At 36.8% G+C, this 17,577-nt stretch overlaps 1 protein-coding gene and 1 long non-coding RNA gene across 4 annotated transcripts in view; both read left to right on the top strand.

The window, feature by feature from the left end:
- NUS1 (NUS1 dehydrodolichyl diphosphate synthase subunit) overlaps positions 1-4,118 on the top strand; it is a 29,924-nt gene extending 25,806 nt beyond the window's left edge. For all 3 annotated transcript variants that reach the window (XR_014804857.1, XM_084958223.1, XM_001928072.8), the window contains one exon: positions 1,348-4,118. Coding sequence is in view for 2 of the 3 variants with exons in the window: in XM_084958223.1 (XP_084814349.1) it covers positions 1,348-1,438 (91 nt within the window). In the remaining variant the exon portion in view is untranslated. The remainder of the gene's footprint in view (positions 1-1,347) is intronic.
- Positions 4,119-7,052: 2,934 nt separating this feature from the next.
- On the top strand, positions 7,053-12,102 carry LOC110260250 (uncharacterized). Its single transcript, XR_002343190.2, has 2 exons — positions 7,053-8,687; positions 10,568-12,102. It is a non-coding gene; the product is annotated as an uncharacterized LOC110260250 (long non-coding RNA).
- The last annotated feature ends 5,475 nt before the right edge of the window (positions 12,103-17,577 follow it).

Raw genomic sequence — 17,577 nt, 5'->3', positions numbered from 1 at the left:
GGCGCAGTGGTTAATGAATCCGACTAGGAACCATGAGGTTGCGGGTTCGGTCCCTGCCCTTGCTCAGTGGGTCAACGATCCGGCGTTGCCGTGAGCTGTGGTGTAGGTCGCAGACGCGGCTCGGATCCCGCGTTGCTGTGGCTCTGGCGTAGGCTGGTGTCAACAGCTCCAATTAGACCCCTAGCCTGGGAACCTCCATATGCCGCAGGAGCGGCCCAACAAGTGGCAAAAGACAAAAAAAAAAAAAAAAAAAAAAAAAAAAAAAAGAAAATTATTTTTAAGTCTTTAAAATCCTTAAAGGGGAACCCTCTGGTTCTGTGCTCACTCTGTCTTTGAAGTGCTTGTCTTTACATTGTAATTGCCCCTTGAGCAGCTGGAAATGGTGGAGGTAAGTATAGTTCATCTATTGACTGCTCACCACATAGCTTTAGCTTATCAGCTGACTTCATAGACTGTTCGAGTGGTCTTGGCCTTACTCTGACAGAGCCAAGTTCCTGACCTGAGTCTGAGTGGAATCCTTTGCAATCAGCTCTCCAATTTTGCGTTAAATTAGACTCAGGCTTTAATAGGTTCTGAATCCCTCTAGCACTACATTGCACCTTCATCCTGAAGGGTAAAAGAGTATTCCAAAATATAAAAATGTCAGAATTGAACATGACCTACCATTTCAATGAATTCATCATTATTATGTCTCTTAGTAATTTTTATTTTATTCTTAGATTAATAAATATAATGCATACTCGTTGTGTTCCAATGTTCTGTATCTGTGTGAGCAAAGGATAAGTTTTATCATCCTAAGTAGATTAGCTTCAGATGGGCCGAAGTCCAATGCAGCGTTTTTGGTACTTTGCCACTTTTGTATTTGCTTTAATCTTTTGTAGACTCATTTTCTAGTTTTATATTTTAATAAACTTCATCAGCAGAATCTTGCCTTGTGGTCTTTAAAAATATTTTAGAAATTCATGGTCTAGACACAGGTTTTTCTAGAGGAGAGAGATGAGATCTATCAGATGACATTTATGTCTTGTATGCCTGGTGGTACAAGGTTGTTAGGAAGTTTCAAAAATAAAAATTAGAAGCTTGGGGAAAAAAAAACAGTTCTGAATCTCCATCTCACTACAAGTTGCTTTTCTCTTCTGGTGGATAGGAGAGATTATTTTTTATTTTGAACTGTTTCTTGGTGAGTTTAATAGTCATTTAGCAGAAATAGTTAGATATACTCTATGCTTGTAATTTACTTCTTCTGTCCTTAGCCTTTTTGGTCATTATCCTTCTGATTTCCCTTCTCAAATTAACATCATATCATCTAACTGCTTTTTTTTCTCCTTTGCTTTTTTTTTTTTTCAGCTCTTTGCCTTCCCACCTAAACATCAGTTACGAGGACTTTTTCTCTGCCCTTCGTCAATATGCAGCCTGTGAACAGCGTCTGGGAAAGTAGTGATCCCTGGTTGTTATAATTTGATTTCAGGCTTTTGGAGAAAAGGACTCAAGTGACTCTGATGTTTACAAAGCACCTATGAAACCCTGTACACACCTAGTTCATAATCCCCATAATTTATCAACAACACAAAAAAGTGTCTTACTTGAGAGTAAGAGTATGTGTGAATGAGTGAGTGTATGCGTGTGTGTATGCATGTGTGTGTGGAAATAAACTTATAAATGGGGGAAGTATTGGAGAAGGAAATACATGGACTTGCACCTTGGAGCAAATAGCAGCAATGTTTTAGGAGCTGAAATTTCAGATTTAAAGGCTTCAGCCCCATCTACTTCCCTGTTTTTGTGGGGAGAGAATGGAGTTGATTAAAACTGCTCTGTTATTGTTTTTGGGGGAGGGGAATACTTTCTGTTCAGTCTTTCCTAGTGACCAAACTTTAAGTTTTAAGAATAATATATTGACTTATTAAATGGAAGCATTCTGAATTGGAGGGCTCTCCAGAGGAATAGAGTTCTGTGTTGCTCACATGTTAAAAGTTTGCTCGCCTTTGGAGCCGAGGGAAAACCTATTTTCAGACATCCGTCCATTTTCATCTCGTCATTATTATCAAACAGTGTGACTTGAAAGTGTTGCTTTGTTGTCTGTGTACTGAGTTGTAAAAATCATTTGCAAAAGAGCTCTTATAATGTTGAAATACAGAATTTTTAAACATTTTTAAATATTGTATGAGGCAGTCAAAAAAAGGTTAAGAGGTTGAAATCTTTAAAGTAAAACATTGCCTGAATAAGGAAAGTTTTGATTTCCTTTTCTGTTTTGTGGGCAGTGTGCTCCATAGTACGCAAAGTTGGTTTAAAAATATTTCCATTAACTATGTGAGTGAAGTTACCAAGGCAGCTCTTTTCCTCAAAAGTAACATGTTCTCTTTGGAACAGCACATTTAGGGCCATATTAGTACCTAGGATTTACTCAATAAATCCTGATGATGGCTGTGCATAAAAGATCTTTAAGTAAGATTGAGGCCTGTGTAGGTAATAAAATATTACCAAAGTCTACAAAAGTAAATTAATTTTGCATGTTCTCTTTCATGGAAGGCAGAGAACAGCACTGGTTCTGTTATTTTTAAAATGTATAGATGATTTTTTGATACAAGTTTAATATTTCTTCCCTCATTGATGATTCTTAGTAGACAGAAACCATTCTTTATATTTGATGTACTGTTTTCAGAAGAATCAACAAGTTCAGAATAGTTATCCAAAATTGTACATTTAGAATGGAGTAGTTTAAATACTAGGTCTCAGAGTTTGAAAAATAGCAAAGAAGACTGGATTTGGAAAGCAGGGTCTGGAATTGCTTGTCAAATTCTGAAGCTATGAAGAATAAATGGTTTGATTTTGGATTACAAAACCCCATTTATGATTTTAAAAATACACTTGAAATAAAATGATTAAAATAAATTTTGGTTCAGTGACATTACTTTGCACATTATAGTTATTTGTACATTGTGAGACTTTTTTTGGTTTTAATTTATTGCTAAAAGTTTTGTGTCATGCTATAGCATATCTCTAAACTTTACCAGAGCATTTATTTCTGTTCCCCTATACTGTGATCCATGTTCTATTGAGGCTTTTTGGCTGAATTTATGCCTTTTATAAATGTGTTTTTTTTTTTAAACATTCTGGAATATATATGTTTTTAATGAATTAAATTTAATGGGCCTGTTGACGTGAAGCGGCTTAACATTTGTTAAAATGAAGTTAGTCAAATAAATTACCCACTAGGATATAGCCAAAGTCACTAAAGGTTTAATAGTTGAGTCTTTGTATTTTTATTTTCTCCTTACATTTCAAAGCAGTGTAGAGTTATACATCAGAGTAAATGTGTAACCTGTGACCTGAGTCTGTCCTTGGTAGGAAGAGACCTTTAAAACAAGTTGCTAAGGATTTTGATTCCACATATAGGCATTCCAGATCCTTCTCATGAGTTTAAATGCTAGTACAGTCTCCACAACTTGAATGGCATTGGTCATTCTATAATTCTTGTCAAAATCATCACTAGCTATGGATTATGAGGGCTCCTTTTGCATTCCCAAGAAGAACTGATAACTTTAAAGAAAATGTTGTTTGTCTTTATGTGTGTTGAAGGATATTGTCTTTAAATTGTTTCTTCTTGATGTTCCCCACAATGGAAAAATTATCAAATCTACCTTATGGATGGCAGCTTGGAGCCTAGCAAGAAGTTGGAGGGTTTGAATTCTATTCCCAATTCTGACTGTGTTTTGTTTCTTAACACTGATTACTGTTAGAGAGTTTGAAAGCTGGTTTTGATGTGAATAGCAAATTAGAAAATTCTGGTATATTGTGACTAAGGCTTAATAATGCCTATCTTAAGTGAGGAATGTTATATTAATGAACAGTGCCAAATACACTGTGCACATCTACAATTTAATCTTTGAATGTGTGTTAGTTGATTAGCTCCCTCCTCCTTTTACGTGAGGGTACTGTGCATAGAGTCAGTCAGATCCTTGTGATGTTTTGTATGGCTGTAGACTTTGGCAACATGTAAATAATGTGTAAAGCAAGTTTTTATGATTAAGGAATCAAATTTATTGAATTTTATTATTGAAAGTTGAAACAACATGTATGAACAAAAACAATAAAAGAATATACTCTTTTCATGGACTATAGTATTATGTGAATGCTGCATTTATTCTAAACCTGTAGGGCCTGCAGAAATGCAATGAGAAACTCATGACAAGATAGCAATACCACTTTTTTAGATGATACATTCTTGATTGAAGTATATTCTCATTATTACCAGATTAAACATTTGGACTCAAAATATTTTCTTTTTGTTAGGTTAGCAGTGCAGTAAAATTCAGCTTTGTTGTTATTAGAATTGTCAAAATGCCACAACAATTAAAAATATGAAGTTTTTTGCTGAATATGGAATGCCAAATTAAAAATGTATATGTGTACTCTTCTAAAAAGGAATTTAACCATTCTTGTCAAATCAGGAAATAGAAAGGTAAGCACTATGGTTTGTCTTATGTTACATAGAATAATAATATCCACTTTCTAACTTAAGGATCTAATTATAAGATAGTTGGCTTTTTATGCATAACTTTCATCTGTGAAATCAAGATTTTCAAAGGTCACATTTTAACTTTAGTTAATAGGAAATGCCTTTAACAAAAATTAGTATAGGAAAAGTTCAAGACAGTTTGAAATAAAACCCAGGAAACAAGATTACTGTCAGCAGTTGTCCAAGAATCCTAGTTGATAGGCTATAAATTGTGATAAAACTGGTGAAACAAAGTGCAAAAAGAATTTGCTTACAACTTTAAAAAATACACATTGTTGAAAAAGTAGAGAATTCAGAGAAGCAAATGTAAGGAAAATAACTTCTAATATCACTCTTCAATTACATTTTTGGTGACAATCCTAGAGTTTTTTGTATTTATATTTAAAACAATGAATCCTACTATAACAGGTTTAATAAAGAGACTTTTAAAAAAACTACAAACCATTAAATTGAGTCCTACATTCTATTTTGTATTTGGTTATTGTGTTTGGATATAAATAGGTACATCACATGAAAATAAAATGTTTGGAAAAAATTATAGTCCACATTCAGTTGTCCTTAACGAACATTTAACCTTGTCTGAATTTTTCAAGTAATTATATACTCATCTTCTCTCTGTCTTCTAGAGATTCAGATATGTAAATTAATTTTAACATCAGGATTCATATCCAGATTATTGCAAAAAAAAAAAAAAGATTATATGTACTCCCAGGTCAAACTATTTGGGTTATCTGCTGTTGACTGTGTTTGCACTTTCCTTCAATAGCTCTAATAATTTAACTTGATTTTATGAGGACAAGAAAAAGAAACCTGTCTGAGAGAAGGAAAGCCTGACCAAAATGATAAAACCAGAATGTAGGTAAGTGCTAACAGCATAGTTTTACTTGTATAAAGTATCTAATACTTCCTTTCTGAAATGAAGATTGATTTCAACTGCTGTATCGTTTATGAGTTTTGTTCTGTGAAGTATTCCTTTATTTATTTATGTTTTTATTTTTTTGGTCCATGGATCTCAATTCCCAGAGCAGGGATCAAACCTGGGCTGCAGCAGTGAAAACACTGAGTCCTAACCACAAGACAACCAGAGAACTACCCCATTCCTTTATTTTGATAAATGTGTTTTGCAGTGTTATTCCCTTACTAACAGCCATACGTAACAACTTTTTAAAGTTTCTTATTTGTACAAAATTTAGCGGAGAAGTAGATGGGTAATGGAAGTAGTAACTTTTCCCCAGAGGAACCTATATTTTAACTAGGTTTCACATAATTAAAAAACAGGACATAAACGTCTAAGTTGCTTAACTGGAGATGTTTGACAGCATTTGTACAATGCATTATTCAGGAGCTGAGACATTTGACAATGTCTGGAGACTTTTTTTGTTACAACTGGGGAAGAGAGGACTACTCTTGGTGTCTATTGAAAAGAGGCCAAGGATGCTGCTAAATATGCTACAGTGCACATGGAAGCCTTCAAAACAATTATTCAGCCTCAAATGTCAGTAGTGCTGAAGCTCAGAATCTTGGTCTAGTGTAGTTTATTTGAGAAGGGGTGGTGAGGAAGTTGCCTGAATTTGCTCTATGGTAATTGTAAAAAAAAAAAAAAAAAAAGTTTTGTTAGATTTGAATCTACAGATCATAGTTTAGAGATGAAATAGACATTTATGTATGCATGTTTTTAAACTTTTTTTTACTTGTGTTCTCATTTTTACATTTATCTTTGACATTTTGTCAGCTTCTTGTGTAAATTTATTTGAAGAAAAGTAATGTGTTTTGAAAGAAAGTAATTTGCTTTTTTACAGCAACATGGATGGAACTAGAGACTCATACCAAGTGAAGAAAATCAGAAAGGGAAAGACAAATACCATGTGATATAACATATCTGGAATCCAATATATGGCACGAATGAACCTATTTACAGAAAAGAAACAAACTCATGGACTTGGAGAACAAACTTGTGGCTGCCAAGGGGAAGGGAGTGGGATGGACTGAGAGTTTGGGGTTAGTAGATGGAGACTATTGCATTTGGAGTAGATAAGCAATGAGATCCTGGTGTGTAGCACAGGGAAATATAATCACTTGTGATGGAACATGATGGAGGATAATGTGAGAAAAAGAATGTGTGCGTGTGTGTGTGACGGTACAGCAGAAATTGGCAGAACATTATAAAGCAACTATAATAGGAAAAATAATTTGTTTTGAAAGATAGGAATGTTTTACACAGGTATGATAAAAGAAATTTCATGCTTCAGATTATTCATTGTATAAATATCAAATTAGAAATGGTTTTCATGCATCCTGTAGGTAATTAATTTCTGCATTGTATAACCACTTCTATTGTTCTTAAAAGTGATCTTTATTTTTTTACTTTTTAAAAATTAGAGTATAATTGATTTACCGTGTTGTGCCAAAAGTGATCTTTAAAATGCTTGTTGTAATGCATACTATGCTTGTTTTTGAGATCATGTCTCTAAGAATAATAACTAAGTCATTGTTATATTTCTTTATCTCTTTTTTTTTATTATTATTTTTCTTTTCAGGGCCACACCTGTGGCATATGTAAGTTCCCAGGCTGGGGTTGAATCGGAGCTGCAGCTAAGGCATATGCCACAGCCACAGCAACACCAGATCCCAGCGTCATCTGTGGCCTGTGCTGCAGCTCACAGTAACACCGGATCCTTAACCCACTGAGCAAGGCCAGGGATCAAACCCCCATCCTCATGGATACTATTTGGGTTCTTAACCCATTCAGCCACAATGGGAACTAAGATGTCTTGTTTTTAAATACTTCACCTGGTGGCTTATTTATTTATTTATTTATTTTTAGCTTTCTGAAAGTAACATTGATAGAAGTGGCTTCAGTCTAATGTGATTTCCCAACTATTACCTGAAATTCAAATAAATAATTGAGAGTACTCCTTGTAAAGAGATTTTGTGAGGCCTCAACAAAGAAGACTTCTGAGGGATAGTTAGAAATAAACCTGCTTATGTTCAGGTGTACATGGAGTATATGTATATGTGAAAATAGTTCTGATAAGTCTGTTACTAATTTTGGAGTGTGAGGTGCAATGCCTAATATAAAGTCATTAGGAGATTAACGGGAATGCATAGGAAATACCCAGACAAATGATTTCATTACATATTAATTTAAGAATAACTTGGAAGCTAAAGTTCATCTTTACATAAATATGCAGAATATTAAGTTACTTGCAGAATCAGACCTTATCAGATATACCGTGAGTTCCTCTGTTTATCAGAATATAAGACCAGCAATGGTGCTCAGCATATCAGTTGATGATGCTTTTAGTTATTTTAAAAGAATGAAAATCATAGCTTCTGTACTGCTTACTCTTATGGGTCAAGGAAAAGAAAAGTGAAGTTAACGCAACCAGCATATGTACATATTCTATTCAAGTAGGTAGAAGTAGGATTATGATTGATTGCTGTCAAAGGGTAATTATTGTCAGATTCCCTTGCATAGCGCCTTTACCACACTCTACTTCCACCTGCAGTGCATGAGATTGCCTATTTCTTTCGAGCCTGCCACTGTCAACTTTTAGATTTTTGCAATTTGATGGATGCGAAAGTTTTTTTGTAGTTTTCATTTGCATTTTATGGTAGATTGTGTTTGCAAAGATGGCTGTAACAGTAGTTCCCATCCCACATGCTTTTTTATTTTTTACAATGTTACTTTGCCAGTTTTTCAAATTGAGATAAGAGTCTATTTCCCTTTTCCTTGAATCTGGGCTGGCCCAGTGACTGACTATGATTAATAATATGTGTCAGAAGTGACACGCAGCTTGCAAGGCTGCATCTTAAAGATCTTGCTGCCTCCTCCTTGTTCTCAGAAAACAGCCATCGCATAATGAGGTCTGTCTTGCTAGAGAGATTACCTGGGGATGGTGGTCTTAGTGTGAGGAAAAGGGAAAGGGTGAGAGACTAAGAAGCGCTGTAAATAGGAAGAGACTTAAAAGATATCAGTCAGTTACCTTGAGTAGACCCTATTTCAATCCAAACTTTTATTGGTTTCAGGTTAAACGTACATATTAACTTGGAGAGAGCTAATATTTTTATGATGATGAATTGACCAAGAACGAGAGACATCATTCCGCTTAGTCAAATTTACTCTTGAATTTCTCAGTCCATCAGGAGTTAGTTTTAAACTTTCATTCATGTAAGTGTTGCAAATTTCTAAGTTTATACTCAAGCATTTAATCTTGGTTTCTTTTCTTTTGTGTTGATTTTTATATGTTTTTATATTCTACTAACTGGATGAATTCTCCTATTGTTTATCTTAGTTTTACCTTTGTTTTACGTTTTCTAGGTATTCTATCATGTCTTCAGCAAATAGAGATAATTTTATCTTTTCCTTTCCAATTCTTTTTTTTTTACTAATTATGTTTGCTAATACCTCCAATCATAATAAGTGGTAGAAATAATGGGAGTCCATGCCTTAAACTTGACTTCAGGTATTCCCCCTCTTATCAGATGCTGATTTGGAGGCTAAGCATATGTATATATTTATATATATAAATTGTAATAAGAAAGTATTAATCATTTCCTATTTAAATATTTGATTGGAGTTCCCACTGTGGTGCACTCGGTTAAGGATCTGGTGGTGTCTCTGCAGCAGTGCTGGTTCAATCCCTGGCTCAGCACAGTGAGTTACTGTAGCTGCAGCTAGGATTCGATCCCTGGCCTGGGAACTTCCATATGTCACAGGAGCAGCCAAAAAAGAAAAAAAAAAGTTGATTAAATATTGAATCAAGATTGGATGCTGGAGTTCCCGTCGTGGCGCAGTGGTTAACAAATCCGACTAGGAACCATGAGGTTGTGGGTTCAGTCCCTGCCCTTGCTCAGTGGGTTAACGATCTGGCGTTGCCGTGAGCTGTGGTGTAGGTTGCAGACGCGGCTCGGATCCCGCGTTGCTGTGGCTCTGGCGTAGGCCGGTGGCTACAGCTCCGATTCAACCCCTAGCCTGGGAACCTCCATATGCCGCGGGAGCGGCCCAAGAAATATCAACAACAACAACAACAAAAGACAAAAAAAAAAAAAGAAAAAAAAAAAAGAATGGATGCTAAATTTTATTCAAGGTTTTTTATTTAGATGGAGAAGTATTCTTTTTGATATAATATAGTCAGTTTCCCCAGATATTTCCTGTTTCTTGAAAAGATGATAGATTGTTTAATATCAGGTTACAAATTTGATATATATCCACCTATATGAATATCTACCTTACTAAGTATGTTATTTAGGATTTTTATATACTTAACATATATAAAATTTCTTACAAATTTTTATGTACTTAATGTCTATAAAATTTATTTTATAAATTTTTATATACCTAATGTTTATAAAACTTATAAATATTTATTTTATATTTATTTTTACTTGATATGTCTTGCACTAATAATGATGTATTATTAGTGTGTCTGTCAATTTCTCTGTGCATTTTCTGAAGTTTTTGCTTTATGAATGTGGCTGCTGTGTTATTTGGTAAAGATGTCCAGAACCGCTATATTTTCATTTTGCATTATGGACTTAATGTTACAAAGTGTTCTTCTTTGTCTTGTTTAATGCTTTTGGGCCTGAATTCACCTTGTTAGATATTATGCTCACAACCCTGCTTTACTTTTGTTTGCAATTGCCTAGTCTATTTTGCCTATTTCTCTAATTTTAGCCTTGTTTTAGAGGTGTCTCTTGAATACATCATAAGCTTGGATTTTGCTTCGTTAAACTATATGAAAAAAAAAATAGTTGGTTAAGCCCATTGACATTTCTGCCAAAGACTTCCAAATTCATGCTTCCCAAGTTTTTAATAATGTGTATTATTTTTAAAAATGAACACCTATAAACTATTATATTAAAAAAGCCACGGTTTTATATTTTATGTGCATGGTACATATTTTATACGGTATATAATATGTATATACCTATATGCTATATATATATATATATAGTATTTTTTATTTTAAATTATCTTTATGACTTTTGTATTTTTACTTGATTGACAATGTTGACCTGAAATGAAGAGACTGACAGCTGTTTCTCCAGTTGCAGGTTTTTCCAGGATCAGCAGAGAATTGCAGTTCTGGTCTGCAAACACAGTAAGCCTTGTTCAGGTCTCCCCACAGCAAGAGAAGGAGAATGGTTTAATAGAGAGGAAAAGAAAATTAGGAGGGCTGTAGTAAACAGAGAGTCCATGGCTCTTCATTGGCTGAGTCTTGGCCAGGATGATCTCTCTTCTTCCTGATGGGCTCTGCTATCATTGCAGGGCCTGAATGTTCCCCCTTCTTGTCTCCCAGCTCGATTCAATTGAGGTTCTTGTTTATTCTTTTATAGCAGTTTAAAAAAGTCACATGTATTTGGTATTTTCATTGACATTTTATTCTTTTTTTTTTTTTTCCACCCTGTAATAGTAACACTCTCAGAGTGGGTACTTGATAAATACTAGGTATATGAATGACTGTTTCTAGGCAATGTTGGTTCCTGTTTGAATATTTCTGAGGGAACCAAATATGTGATCTAAATAGAGACCATCAACACTCTATGACTCAACATGATTTGGCCATTCTGTTTTCAAGCAGAATTTAAAACACTACTATTCATCATTTCCTTGAACCAATTTCCCCTTAAGCCAGTTATTTATTTCATTCTTATTTTACTGGGCATTTTTGTCTTTGGTATTCATATAAAACGGAAATTAATTCATTAATTTTTTTTCTTTATACAGTCATACCTGCGGCATATGGAAGCTCCTAGTGTAGGAGTTGAATCGGAGCTGCAGTTACTGGCCTACACAACAACCACGGCAATGCCAGATCCAAGCCACATCTGCAAACTACACTGCAGTTTGCTGCAACACCAGATCCTTAACCCACTGAGCAAGGCCAGGGATGGAACCTCATCCTCATGGAGACTACACTGGGTCCTTAACCTGCTGAGCCACTATGGGAACTCTGAGTAAATGGAAATTTAAACAGTACTATTTAGCAACAAACGATGATGGTGTACAAGGTTGAATAATGGCCACCCAAAGATATAAAGTACTAAACCCTGGAATGTATGTTACCTTAAAATTTGGAAAAGGGATTTTGCAGGTATAATCAAATTAAGAATTTTGAGAAGAGGAGATTGCCCTGGATTATCTGGGTGGACCCTAAATGCCATCATAAGTAGCTTTAAAAGAGTGAGGCAAAGGGAGATGACACAGACATAGAGGAAAGGACATACGGATCCGGGAGGCCGAGATTGGAATGATGCTGCCTCAAGCCAAGGAATGCCTAGAACTGCCAGAACCTGGGAGAGGCAAGGAAGGTGTTCTCTCCTTTATCCTTCAGAGGGAATGTGGCTCTGTGGACATCTTGACTCAGGCTTCAGTCCTCCAGAACTGTGAGAGAATACATCTCTGTTGTTTTGTCACCAAGTCTATAATTTGTTACAGTAGCCACAGGAAAATAAGACAGATGGAAAAGTTACTAAAGCATATGAAAATGGCTATTGTGGTAAGAAATTGCCTGGCTGATTAGTGTGTGTGTGTATGTGTGTGTACACTGATGGGTTTGTCAAATAAATTTACAAGTAACCAATTTGTCTTGCTAGGTAATCTGTTATTTTAAATCTTTATACAATCTGTTGCTGTTTATCTATATAATCTCTGAGTTGATTCAAACTATTGTGCCAGGGAAGACTTAAAGTTTTTAAGGCCAACTGCTTAAAAGACAGAGTGCATTTCAAGCTGAAGAAATGTGAATTTGGCTTTCTACGTAAGGTGTGGCTTGCCCTCAAAGATCATTGACATGACAACACATGATAAAACCAAAATTTTTGAACAACTAGTTATAAGCAGCCAGTCTGATGTTGCTTTATCTAACAATTAAAAGGTATAGTTAGGAAACCATAAACAAATGAAAAGACAACCCATAGAATGGGAGAAAATATTTGCAAATGAAGTGACACATAGGAGATGAATCTCTAAAAGATACAAACAGCTCATTCAGCTAAATATATATATAAAAAAAATGGACAGAAGGTCTAAATAAACATTTCTCCAAAGAAAGACATAGAGATGACCAAAAAGCACATGAAAAGATGCTCGAGGAGTTCCTGTTGTGGCGCAGTGGTTAACGAATCCTACTAGGAACTATGAGGTTGCGGGTTCGGTCCCTGCCCTTGCTCAGTGGGTTAAGGATCCGGCGTTGCCGTGAGCTGTGGTGTAGGTTGCAGACGCGGCTCGGATCCCGTGTTGCTGTGGCTCTGGCATAGGCCGGTGGCTACAGCTCCAATTCGACCCCTAGCCTGGGAACCTCCATATGCCACAGGGAGCGGCCCAAGAAATAGCAACAACAACAACAACAACGACAAAAGACAAAAGACAAAAAAAAAAAACAAAAAAAACAACAACAAAAAAAAATAAACTTATGATTACTAAAGGGAAAGGGTCAAGGTGAAGGATAAAGAGTTTGGGATTAACATATATACACTACTGTATGTAAATTAGATAACCAAGAAAAAAAAAAAAACACAAAAAGAAAGAAAAAAAAATTAGATAACAAACAAGGACCTTCAGTATAGCACAGGGAGCTCTACTCAATATTTTATAATAACCTGTATGGGAAAGGAACCTGGGAATGGATACATGCACATATGTAATTGAATCACTACTGTAACCTGAAACTAATACAACATTATAAATCAACTATACTCCAATATAAAAAAAAAATTTGGAGTTCTCTTATGGCACAGCAGGTTAAAGATCTGGCATTATCATTGCAGTGGTTTGGGTTACCGCTATGGTGAGAGTATGACCTCTGGCCTAGGAAATTCCACATGCCATGGCATGGCCAAAAAAATCCACAAAAATTAAATTTTTTAAAAAAGGTATAGTGAACTATCAGCATTTCTACAACTATCCACCTTCCAAACTTTCCTTCCTGTTTGGAATAATCTACCATTGGTCTCAGTGGAACACAGGGTACCACCTCCCATTATAGTAAACAAATGGTTAGATTCTCCCTCTCTTCTTGGAGCCAGGACTTGGTCATATGACCAGGGCTTACTTCATTAAACATTCCCACCCAGGAACTTCTATCCTGAAGAATGTTTCATGTAGACTTGAAAAAAAATGTGTTTTCTGTTGCCATTGGCTGGAATGTTCTGTATATGTCTGTTAGATCTGTCTGATCCATGTTGTTCAAGTCCATTGTTTCCATATTGATTTTCTGCCTAGATCTATCCATTGTTGAAAGTAGGGGTGCAATTATTATATTGCTGTTTATTTCTCCCTTTATTCCTGTTAATATTTGCTTTGTATATTTATGTTCTCCTATATATATTTACAGTTGTTATATCCCCTGATGAATTGATCCCTTTGCCATTATAGAGTGATGTTATCTGTCTCTTTTGACAGTTTATGATTTAAAGTCTATTTTGTTGGATACAAGTGTAGTCAGTCCAGATACTCCAAACACTTTTACTGCTCTGTTTTTTCCCCATCACTCAGGTCACAGCATCTCTGCCAGGGCACACCTATCCTGGTGATGCCCTCACATGAAATCTCCCTATTCATGATGTTCTTGCCTCTGATGCATATGCTGTTCATGGGATGTAGATGGAAATAGCTCAGTTAATTTCCTGATACTTGAATATGTGCTTCTTGAGAAAAACAGTGTGTGTTGATAATTGGGAAGAGTACAAGGGTCTTATGCCTTTACAGGTTCAAATAAAAGAGCATTATTTAAGGAAGTTATTCTTTTTTTTTTTTTTTTTTACTTAAATCCTTCTAAGTTATATAATCAAAATATGGCTTTATAATTTTTCCCACTTATTAATTATATCCTATAGCTATTTGACTCAAATCAATTTAAGTATTGAACTGAATGTAAGACAGAGTTATAAGCTATAAAATAAATAAGACATTGTCAGGAGTTCCCTTCGTGGCACAGTGGTTAACGAATCTGACTAGAAACCATGAGGTTGCAGGTTCGATCCCTGGCCTTGTTCGGTGGGTTAAGGACCTGGGGTTGCCATGAGCTGTGGTATAGGTTGCAGATGCAGCTTGGATCCCACGTTGCTGTGGCTCTATCGTAGGCTGGCAGCTACCACTCCGATTAGACCCCTAGCCTGGGAATCTCCATATGCCATGGGTGTGGCCCTAGAAAAGACCAAAAAAAAAAAAAAAAAAAAAAAAAAAAAGACATTGCTCCTACTCATAAGAAGTTTTAGAGTTACACATTTTCTCTCACCTCTGGCTGCAGAGATGAATCCCTTGGGGAAGACTTAAAAACATTGATGTCAGCACTCTATTCCCAGGAACTCTGATTGAAACGGTTTGGGATGGGGTCTATGACATTTTTAAAAATTGAAGTATAGTTGACGTACAATATTAGGACACTGATTTAAGGTGATACTAGTATGCAGTGAGGCTGAGAACCACTAAGGTAGGCACATGGGTTATGCACAAAATAGCTGTACTGCAAAGCAGAATATAACTCAACTGTTTTAAGAAAAATACCATCACTAAGATAAGGCTCCCCACCACTTCCTTATGAACATCTGCTCCTCTCCCCACTGTGTTCTGGGTTAGCTGCCTTACCTCTCTTCTTTCATAACTTCCTACAGTTACCAAAACCAGAGCATTTATTAATACCCCCCCCCCACACACACACACTCTTGTCAATAACCAGTGTTTCTGCTCCTGAACTAGGTTCCTTGAGGCCAGGGACACAGATCTATAGTCAGATTAATGTTAATTCACATCTCAGCAGCTCGTGATACAGACAAATTTCTTAACCTTTAGGCATCCCCCCCTTTTTTGCATATTTTTTTAGGGCCACACCCAAGGCATATGGAAGTTCCCAGTCTAGGGGTCTCATTAGTTGCAGCTGTGGACCTACACCACAGCCACAGCAACATGGGATCCAGGCTACATCTGCGACCTACACCACAGCTAATGGCAATGCTGGATACTTAACCCACTGAGCAAGGCCAGGACTGAACCTGCATCCTCCTGGATGCTAGTCAGCTTCATTACTGCTGAGCCACAATGGGAACTCCCTGTCCCCTTCATTGATCTGTAAGATGTCAAAAACAAGAGTGCCTAACTCATAGGGCTGGCATGAGGGTGAATGAAGTAATGCCTGCATAGCACTTAGTTCAGTACCTAGAGCATAGTGACAAGCCAAAAATATTGGCTATTGTCATTACTAGTTTCCCTCACCCCAGAATCTGGCATGCTGATTGTTAAGTAAAATAAAATACCACTGTACTTGACTTGACAGGCCAGATTTATTAAACTCCAATGGGTGTTTAAGCACTTGTTTAACAAAAGACAGGCTGCTGATAGTCCAAAGGGTACCTGTGCATCTTAGAAAAAGGACCCTATTCTGTTTTTGCTGTTCTTTGTACTTTCCTGCCCTGGTTCCTGCCTCAGGTGGCTGACCCCTCCACTGCATGCCTTGGGGTCCCTTGCCAAAAGACTTGAGTTCTGCACATGGGAGACCCCAGAAGGCAGTTAGAAGGAGACATAGGAGACTTATCTCTGCTCCCTCCCTGCTTGGGGCTGCATCTGTCCACAGCTGCACCTCTTTTCAGGAGAGGGGCCAGTCCACCATCGCAAAACACCATTTCCTTCCCTGGCTCTTGCAGATCCAGGAGTATTGATGGCTTTCTGCTCTTGCTAGTCTCCAAGTGCAATGTCTCTTCTTGGTTTCCTTAGCCCTGTACACACATGGAAGGGTAGGGGAGGTAGTGTCTTCATTAAAGTCTTTTGACATGTCTCAATTGGACTATTAGGTGCCTGATTGATACCTGCTCCTTCCTCAAGGACATTTTACTGCCCTCTGCTGGAAACTTGTGGTAAGCCATGTACATTTATTAGGTCTCCAATGTGAAGTGGTGTCACTTAGATGTGGCTTGAAGTAAAAAACTCAAAGCAGTCAGAGACACAACATTGATAACTTAGTATGACTCACCATCTTGTGCCTCATAAAGGAACACCAAAGCCTCCTCACTTAGTTGTTCATAACGTCACCTACAAACACTTCCTTGTCCTCTGTTTCTTCAGTCCTCTCACTCAGCAGCCCTCTTCCAGGTCTTTTCATTGACTACTCTGCCCTCCCTTGGGAAACTCCACTCTTTCCCACCAAATAAGTAGTAATAATTTTGGGGAATATACTTATATTAAAAATTATTTGTGTTTATCTGAACTTTAAAATTTAATAGGGCATGGAGTTCCTGTTGTGGCTCAGCAGAAACAAATCTGACTAGCATCCATGAGGACGCAGGTTCGATCCCTGGCCTCTTGCGGTGGGTTAAGGATCTGGCGTTGCCATGAGCTGTGGTGTAGATTGCAGATGCAGCTTGAATCTGTCATTGCTGTGGCTGTGGTGTAGGCCGGTGGCTACAACTCTGATTTGACCCCTAGCCTGGGAACCTCCATATGCTGTGGGGGCAGCCCTAAAAAGGAAATAAAATAAAATAAAATTTAATGGGGCAGCCTGTATTTTTATTTGCTTAGTCTGACAACTACTCTCTGGGCCATTAGCTATCATTGGCAGCACAAACCTTGTTCTAGGGTTAGATGCATAAGAAGAATATGGTTGATTCCAGAGTCACATTTCTACAGAGCAGGTCTGATTTGGCCCAAAAAAATATGTTCCCTTTCCATTGCTTGTCTGTCACTTAGAGAAATTTTCTTTATCACACTGGTGTGTTTCTTCAAAGTGCAACTGTGCCCTTTCCAGGATGTTAAAAGAACTAATATTTCCATTTACAGTTGGAATGTTCATTACATTTGTTTCTACAGGACCCAGATAATGTAAAGGAAAATTTTGGCGATGATCTGCATAATTTTCAGTCTCAACCTAAATATCTTAATATTATTTATTGATAATTGATCATCAATGTTTATTTAATTACTTCATTTTTTTGGTCTTTTTTTTTTTTTTTTGTCTTTTCTAGGGCCACACCCGTGGCATTTGGAACTCCCATGCTAGGGGTCTAATCGGAGCTGTAGCTGCCGTAGCTTGCCAGCCTATGCCACAGCCACAGCAACGCCAGATCTG

Source organism: Sus scrofa, chromosome 1 (assembly GCF_054392235.1).
Source record: "Sus scrofa isolate SSC_HxYL_T2T_F1_AM1 chromosome 1, Sscrofa_HxYL_maternal_Yorkshire_Landrace_v2.0, whole genome shotgun sequence".
NCBI lineage: Eukaryota > Metazoa > Chordata > Mammalia > Artiodactyla > Suidae > Sus > Sus scrofa.
Note: the sequence above shows the minus strand (reverse complement) of the source record. Positions and strands in the feature narration are given on the sequence as shown.